The 8,698-nt window shown below is 54.7% G+C and overlaps 1 protein-coding gene across 1 annotated transcript; it reads right to left on the bottom strand.

The window, feature by feature from the left end:
* Positions 1–3,027: 3,027 nt before the first annotated feature.
* ORAI3 (ORAI calcium release-activated calcium modulator 3) lies at positions 3,028–8,332 on the bottom strand. Its single transcript, XM_030300259.1, has 2 exons — positions 7,887–8,332; positions 3,028–4,516 (listed from the first exon to the last, which is right to left on the bottom strand). Exons 1-2 carry the CDS (start codon positions 8,112–8,114, stop codon positions 3,857–3,859), a joined length of 888 nt encoding a protein of 295 aa, XP_030156119.1. The 5' UTR covers positions 8,115–8,332; the 3' UTR covers positions 3,028–3,856.
* Between the last annotated feature and the right edge of the window lie 366 nt (positions 8,333–8,698).

Genomic DNA, 8,698 nt, shown 5'->3' with positions numbered 1-8,698 from the left:
TCACCATGACCCGTGGCTCCCCCAGATTTTCCCCCAAGTGCCCTCTCTCACAACACCCCATTCTCTCTCCACCTCCCAACTCTCCCCTCAGGCCCCCAGGCCCATCTCGCGCCCCCTTACCTTCCCGCTCTGCTTAGCGCGCGCCCCACTTGGCCTCAGAGCAAGACCCCTCCCCCGCCCCCTGGCAGGCCCCGCCCCCTCCCGCCTCCTCACCGGCCAGCGGCCCGGGCCAAGCCCGGCTCTCGCTCCCACACACCCGCTTGCGTCCCCGCGCCCCGATCCTCTGGCCAAGAGGTGGCACCTCTTCGGGGCGTTGGAAACACCGCGAGACCGAGCTCGAGACCCGGCTTCGGCCCCGAATCCGGGCGGGGGGGTGGTGGGGGGGGAACGCGCGCCGCTGCCCTCTCCTCCCGCCCCGGCGCGTTCTGCCCCCCCATCTCCGCGCACGCGCGGCGAGGCCTCACTCACCCGCTCGTGGCGAGCGGCTCCCCCTCCCCCCACCCCGCGCGGCACCTCAGCGGCGCGAGGCGGCGGCGGCGGCGGCGGCGGCAGCGCGAGACCCGGCCCCGCAGCGGTGGCGGCGGCGGCGCCCCCCCACCACCACCTCCCCGGCGCGCGCACCAAACACCACCGCCACCTGCGCGAGGCCCAGCGGGCACAGCGTCTACATTCGCACTTTCGGCCACGGGTGCCGCCGGGAGACCACGGGGCCGAGGAAAGCGGCTTCGCCTCGGCCGGCGCCCTTTAAGGCTCCAGAGTTGCGGCCCAGGGAGCCTGGAGATTGGCCGCATTCCCCGGAGAGTGGGCTTCACCACGACTACCCAGCTGCTCTGGCCTGGGGTCCTTGACGAATCGGCGGCGACGAAAGCAGCGACTAATCCCTGAGGAAAAGGGGGCGGGGCGGAGGGGAGGAGGCCAGCCAGAGCTGGGGAGATTTGAGTGGCGCGTTGAACAGGCGCAGATTCGTCAGGCGGGCGGGGCGAATCGGTGGATGGGATGCGCGCTCCTTTGCTCTTCTTTCCTGCCCCTTCCTTGTGCGGCCAAAGGCCTGAAAGGCTGCAGATTCGCCACAGGTCCTGTGGTCCTGGCCTCAGCTGTCGCCTCCCTTCACCCGCCTTGGTGGAGTCAAGAAAATAATGCCTGGTTAGCCAAGCCCCGTTGGCAGAGTTGGCCACTTTTCCCGGATCTTTCTTACTAGCAGAGCTTGGGGAATGCCCAATTTCGACCCCGGAGAAATGGCTACAGCCCAAAGCTGCTCTCGGAGGCCGATGAGAATTTCCAGCCTGGTATAGAGAGGCCCAAGTAATTCTGAAGAGCTGGCCTAGCGAATCTGCGGATCCTCCTGTGGGCGGAGCCAACGCGCGGCGCGCAGAGGGCGTGGCCAGGGCGTGTAAAGCCCGGCGTCGCGGGGGCGCTTCCTGTAGGACCCACCGAAACCGTGCGGGCTGGGAGGGGCGCCTAGGAGATGGAAAAATACAACTAACAGCGGTGACTCAGGCCGTTTGCCTGGTGTCGCACACAATGCCGGGAACGTTTTCCTTTCGCTGTCCCCTTGGGCCCCAGCTGTTTCAGATGCCCATTTGACAGATTGGGAGACTGAGGCCTGCAGAAGGTGCCGCATTTTACCTATAATCGAGCCGCCATTCGTAATTAAATTCGAGGCTGCCTCAAAGTTCTGTGAAAAGTCTTGGGGGGCATAAAGGTCTTAGAACAGGTCTCGTGAAAAATAAACTAGTACCTACTGGAGCTAGGCTGGGCTGGTCGATTCTCCAAGCACCATGCTCCCAGTGCCCTCAGCTTGGAGCCGGGGCGGGGGGCTATGCTTACGTGGTCCCACCGCTGGAGGGCAGCACCAGCCCAGGCGCTAACGTCGCCGAGGCTGGGTACCTTTTTATTTCGCTTGGACGCAGGGCATCCTGGTTTCTGGGTAACCGCACTCTCAGAAGGACCCCCTGCTTGAGCTGAGGATGCTCTAGGTTTCAGACATCTCTGCCTACATTCGTTCCTCCCTGTGTGACCTTGGGCAAGCCATTGACCTCTCAAAATTTAAGATTCTTCCTCTGAAAAATGGATGTTCATTCCTGTCTCCCAGGAATGTTATAGCAGTCAGAACAGTAAAGGAGGGGTGCCTGGGTGGCTCAGTCAGTTAAGCTTCTGACTTCCTCTCGGGTCATGATCTTGCGTTTCATGAGTTCGAGTCCTGCATAGGGCTCTCTGCTGTCAGCGTGGAGCCCCCTTTCGGTCCTCTGTCCCTCTCCCTCTCTGCCGCTTCCCTGCTCAAGCTATCTCTCAAAAATAAATAAACATTAAAAAAAAAAAAAAACAGTGCGGGAAAGGACCCTGAGGCTTGGTTCATACAAATTCACAATTTTAAGTTACAGGAAAAGAGAAAAGAGGGACTGGACCAAGGTCTCATGCTAAGAATAGAGGAGCGAGGATTAGAGCCCCTTAAATTTTTGAGGAAAATTAGACTTACATGAAAGCCTAATTTTTATATGAAAGCACTGGTGATAAGAGCAGATTCCTTTCTCTTGTCCCAGTTGAAAGGTATTGATTGGCTTCTTATATCAGACAGAAGGAGATTTCCCATGTTATGGTAAAGGTAGTCCAAGTTTTCATTGCTTTGGGCAAGATCCTCCACTTTGTCGGGCCTGTTTCCTTATCTCTGAAATGGAAATGGTGAAGACTTGTCTCTTGAGGTCGTTGTGAGGGTTAAATAAGATATCCTTGCTCCTAGTATGTAGTAGTCACTCAAGAAAGAAACTTACACTTTACAAAGAAACTCTAAATCATCAATGGAAGTGATGGAGACCCAAGAACAAGAGTGCAAAAATTTTAGCCTTGGAATAACTCAGTCTCCAAATCCGAAGATAACTGGTCCCTGCCAGCACCAGAAGGGGATCATATCTGGAACCATTCTTCCGCGCCCCCCCCCCCCAGGTACACCTGCTTCCACCTGGCTCTTAGGAGTAAGTCACCTGATCCCAAGGAGGCCCCCTCTTCACCCCATTCACAGCTACAGGGACATCTGTGAAACACATTTTATTATACAAAACAAGGTGCATCAAAAATTCAGTGTGAGAATAGCTCTGTATTCCAAGGGCTAGTGACTGGATCCTCTCCCTTAAAACCTCCCCACCCCAAACCCTTACTAGAGAGTCAGGTTGGGCACACAGGCCCTCAGTCTCCAAAGATCTCCAGCCCTGGCCCAGGAGAGTGAGAACCAGACGCAGAAGCTTAAGTGTGGGTCTAGGGCAGTGGGGCAGGCACTTGAACCTCCATAAATAGTGAGGCTCCTCCTAGGAAAGAGTGGACCTATGTCTGGGTTAGAAACACCCAAATCCTTCTCTTCAGCAACTAAAGCAAAAATGTGGAACCCATCAAAATCTGGAGATGGGGAAAAGCTTTCCCAAAATGCCAACCATAAAGTAGATTCTACAAAAATAAAGCAAGGGTTAGCTACCTTCTGAGGCAGCTGGGTGGGTGTGTAACCTCTGACTTCCACATCCTGTACAGGGTTAAGGTGTTAAGGGTCAGCACCAAAGGTCTGACCAGGGTCTCCCTGCCTCCCCTCTAGCTACGTGAGACTTGGACTGAAGACCTTCTACTTCCTCCTCTGTTCCTCCCAGCCCAGATATAGACAGACTGGGATAGACTGACAGCGAGGAGAATCCCTGGGAATGTAAAAGCTGCCCCCGGGGCCCACCCCAAAGGACTCAGAAAGCAGGAGTCTGGTCTCTACCTGGGAGTGGCCACAGGAGTGGCTCCAGGCAGGGGCAAGGAATGGGGTCTGTGGACCTGGGTCCTCCTGCAGACCGGAGGGAGGCAGTGTTTACAGTAGTGGTTAACATCAGCCTCACACAGCCTGCAGCTCCCCCTGCAGGCGACTCAGCTCCTCTAACTCTTGCTTGTGGCGGTCTGTCTTATGTGCCACCAAGGAGCGATAGAAATGCAGGGCAAAGGCCACGAATACAAGCCCCACAGGTACCATGATTGCTGTGGAGGCCATAGCTGCTTGCCAGCCTGGTCCATGGGCTCCTCCACCAACACATGCTTGCCGGGGTGGGCAGGCCTCAGATGGCTCAGCCTGTGATGGGGCTACAGAAGTAAAGGATGGCTTGGAAGCTGGACTAAGGGAGGTGGTCACTGGTGACAGAGTCCCAGGCACCTGGGAGGCAGGTACCAAAGGGGCTGGTGTGCCCGAGGGTGCGCCAATGGGCACAAACTTGACCCAGCCAACCAGAACAACTTCAGCGAGGAAAAGGAAGGTGCCCAAGGCAGTGGAGAAGCCCCAGGCCAGCTCCACATAGCGGTGGAGTCGCTGGTGTGGAGACTGGTGGACAGAGTTGAGGTTGTGGATGTTGCTAACGGCTTCTATGTGGGGCAGCAGACAGGTGGAGACCATGAGTGCAAAGAGGTGCACAGCCACTAGCACGGTGGTGCAGGCACTAAAGGCCACCAGCAGGCCTGGCGGGTATTCGTGGTTGCTCTCCAGCTGTACCTCCACCATGGCCACCTGTGGGGACAGAGATGGATTGAGTGCCTATAACCTCTTTGGCAGTAGAGGGTTGTTTTACCTGTTGGTATACATTACCAAGGTATCCCTAGGACCTAGAACAGTGCCTGGCAGGAAGAAGATGCTTAGTCTCTGTTGAGTGAATGAATTGGTAGCCTCGGTAAGGCTCTGTCCTTTTACTGGCTTTGGTTTCTGCACCTGGCTATTGAGAGAGCTGGATGACACATTTCTGGAAATCTTACCTTGTTATCACCTAGGGGTTAAAAAACAGATTCTGGAGCTGGGCCACCTGGGTTCACTCTCAGCTCTACAAGCTGACAAGTGATATATAGCTCTATGCCTTAATTTCCTCATCTGGAAAGTGGGGATTGATAATAATATCTACCTGCCTTACAGGGTTGTTGTGAAAATTAAATGAGATAATGTACACCAAGTAATAAGAAGGTATAAGGCACAGAGTAAGTGCTAGTTAATTGTTGTTATTATTAATTATTAACTGTTATGAACACTAGTGTTCTTAACACTGTCACTAGTGTTATTAACACTGAAGTCTGGGGTGCCTGGGTGGCTCAGTTGGTTAACTGGGTCATGATCTCATGGCTCATGGATTCGAGCTTGGCGTCGGGTTCTGTGCTGACAGCTCAGAGCCTGGAGCCTGCTTCAGATTCTGTGTCTCCCTCTCTCTCTGCATCTCCCCCACTTGCACTCTCTCTCTTCCTCTCAAAAAATAAACATTAAAAAAATTAAAAACAAAACAAAAAAACACCGAAGTCTAAGGCTAGTGCCTGCAAATTGGTATACCATGAATCCAAGCCAGCTTTGCACATGTTTTGCTTGGCTCATACACTGTGTTTTTTAAGGAATTAGGTTGAACTTTTAAAACTCTAGAGATTTCAGGGCACCTGGATGGCTCAGTCAGTTAGGCGTCCAGCTTTGGCTCAGGTCATGACCTCACGGCTTGAGTTTGAGCCCTGCATTGTGCTCTGTGCTGACAGCTCAGAGCCTGGAGCCTGCTTCAGATTCTGTGTCTCCCTCTCTCTCTGCCCCTCCCTGATCATGCTGCCTCTCAAAAATAAATAAACATTAAAAAAAAAATTTTTTTTTGACTCTAGAGATTTCATATAAATATCTCTATTTCTGGATCCTCTTGAAAATTTGGAAGATCTGGTTACACTAGGCCCACATTCCTGCATGGCAACTACCAGCTAGAATTGAGTCATGACTGCTCCCCTGCTCCCTTTGGACAGGTCATGGGGTCTCCTGATAGCCACAGTCCCCACCCAGCCAACTTGGAGTCCATATTAAACTGCCTGTCCTTTGCAAACATTTGCGCTGGTGATCCTGTTCTAGGCTTGTGTAAATTTGGATTCTAGAGCCAGACTACCTAAGTTCAAATTCTGCCACTTACTTGCTGTAGGATCCTGGGCAGGTGTCTTAACATCTCTGATCCTGTTTTCACATCTGTAAAATGGCCATAGTAGTGGTACCTACTTCATAGAATAATAAACGTGATACACGTAAAAGCTCTAAGCACATTGCCTGGTACTGCATGACAGTGTAATACAATTTGTATGTTATTCTAACCCAGGCTACCCAGATACCAGAATCTGGATCTTTCCCCATGCCTAGTTCTTACAGGATCCATTATATTGCTCTGGGGCTGAGAGAAAGAAGGTACAGAACCTGGAAGGTGGTGGTAGGAAGACAAGGCTAAGTATTTTGGGAAATTGGGCCATGGTGAGTGTTAGCAGGTGTTTTCCACTGACAGTGATCTGGGCCAGGCCTAGTCCTGGTTTCTCCCAGAGCCTGACCCAGTCTTGCTCTCCCCTGGCCAGAGTGGGGCCAGTCTGCCCCCAGAACCTACTCATCTGGTCGTTTGATCCTGCAGAGAAGGCCCTGGTGCTTAAGCTGTCACCTCAGCAACATGCAAGTCCAGCAGCAGGCCAGATTGTCCCCTTGGGAACAGGCTGGACCATGGGATGGATGGGGGTGGGGGACCTCTCTCAGCTAGGTCCAGGAAGTTGCTTCCTTCCCTCTACAGTCTGTACAGGAGAAAAAGAGCCACTTCACTGTCTCTAGCTGACCCCACATCAGGAAAACTGGACTGGCCTATGGATACTGGGTCCCTATACAGAAAATGATAGAACTCGGATGACCCTTAATGGTAGACTTTTCCTCTCATCATTCAAATACATAGGCTATGGTAAAGAGAAAGAGGCAGAGACTAACCCAAATCACCTAGTGTTGTGACTCCTCTATCCCCATGTCCGTATGTTCCTATGAAGACTCCCCACCAGCTTGCTTGCTTTTTCCTGTCGTGTTGGTAGGGAAACTCTGGACTAACTGAGTCCAGTGATCCTGGGCCCTAGTTCATTCTGTATCCTTCATCTGCTGAGTGCTCTTGGCAGAGGCACTGCCCCATTCTGGGCCTTGGCTTCCATGCCTCTCCAATTAACAGACAGGCTGAGCCATCTCTGATGCGTGTCTTGTTCTGACATGCTGGGATCTAGAGTTTGATGACAAGAATCAGCTCATCCTGGGGCGGGTACTTGCAAGCTACAGAGAGCGCACCCTCCATGATCTCAGTTTCCCACTGGACTGCGAGGGGGAGGATGCCTGTCCAGGGTCACACAGCTGGCCACAGGCTGGGAGGAGCCAGGGTTTGTGTCTGCTGACTCCTCCTGACCCTGAGATTCCCTCAGTCCCATTTCCTCCGCTGGGCCTGTTGGCTGATATCATCCTCCCACACCTGCAGTTTATCAGTTCCGAAATCACATATCAGCTTCCTAATCAGCTTCTTTCCCCAGCAGCTTCCTCACAGGCATCCTCTCTGCTCAGAGCTGTCCTGCGTTACACCAAGCACTCTTTGTGATTGCTAGGAACTGGCCACCCTCTTTGGGATGGGGCCACCTTCAACTGGGTGACTACGTTTATTCATTTTTTTGTCTTTGACTCTCCCAGGCCTGTTTTTATAGCTCCCACCAAACTCTGATTTGCCTTTGAATCTCTCATGGTAACCTAGTAAGGACTTCTGCCTGGGACGTGCTCCTTTGGGACCTCTTTGCCCCACCCTTGCATATATATCGCCGTTGGTGATTTGTCTCCCCTCAGGACACCTTTCAGGCTTGTTTATCCTCCTTCTGGCCCGGTTTATGCTAGGGGTCTTCTTACACACTTACACACACACACACACACACACACACTCAGAAAAAGGGACTGGAGTAGTCCCTTGGGACCTTGTTTGTACTCCTTTACCTCTTAAAAACCCCTTCCTCTGTCCCGTCTCCCGTGGGTACCCGTTTACTTCGTCCACGACCCCATGCCCCCATGTGCCTCACCCCCACCCTGTGCGCCCCTTCCCTCCCCTCACCATGGCGAAGCCCGAGAGCAGGGCAGACGTGCGGCTGGAGGCTTTGAGCTTGGCCCGGCTGAGGTAGAGGCGGCGCCAGCTGAGCGCCCGCAGCGAGTGCTGACTGGCCCCCATGAGGTCCAAGTAGCCCCGGTGCACGAACTCTCGGTACGTGGCCGAGCCCGCGGGGCTCTCGGCCTCCGGGTTCAGCGGGGCCTGTTCGCCCGCGTCCCCCTCGCCGCCCTTCATCCTGGGGGCTGCAGCACTGGGCGGGCTGGGCGGTCACGGGGGCCCCGAGTCGCCCTGGGGGCCCCAGGAGGGCAGGCCCCGGCCGGCAGAAGGCCCCATCCCACGGCGGGGCTAGCGGGGATGCGGGCGGCGGGCTCCCACGAAGAGGCGCCCAGGCGAAGCCGAAAGAGCAGGCGTCTGCAGGGAGACCTAGGGGCCGAAGCGGGACAGCAGAGGCCGAAACCGGAACTAGGACGGAGGCGGAGTCGGAGTGGCCACATGATGGGGTGGAGCCGGGGGACTGTGGGCCGAGATCCCGAGGGACCCCGCGACCCAAGGCCACTTCACTATCGCCCAGGTGCCGGAACCCCGAGGAGGCAAACGCCTAGCCCCAGCGTGTGACTTGGGGGTCCCCGAGCCCTGGACCATTGAGGCACACCTGGACATCCCCTAGATGTCCAGACCTCCAATCCCCTCCCCCCTAAATGATGAGCTGGCGAAAGGTAAACCTATCCACCTTTAGGGATCACAGGACGTCCGGCATCCTCAGTTCCGGGAAGCCTAGGGGACGCGAAGAACTCCCAGATCCATCCAAACAGCCCCCC

The sequence above is a fragment of the Lynx canadensis genome, chromosome E3 (assembly GCF_007474595.2).
Source record: "Lynx canadensis isolate LIC74 chromosome E3, mLynCan4.pri.v2, whole genome shotgun sequence".
Taxonomy (NCBI): domain Eukaryota; kingdom Metazoa; phylum Chordata; class Mammalia; order Carnivora; family Felidae; genus Lynx; species Lynx canadensis.
This window is presented reverse-complemented; position numbering and strand designations above follow the sequence as displayed.

Excerpts from the sequence above, each read along its gene's own strand:
- ORAI3 (XM_030300259.1), bottom strand. The coding sequence starts at position 8,114 with ATGAAGGGCGGCGAGGGGGACGCGGGCGAACAGGCCCCGCTGAACCCG. Across the intron at positions 4,517-7,886 it reads TGCTCTCGGGCTTCGCCATG|GTGGCCATGGTGGAGGTACA; the intron begins GTGAGGGGAGGG and ends CTGTCCCCACAG.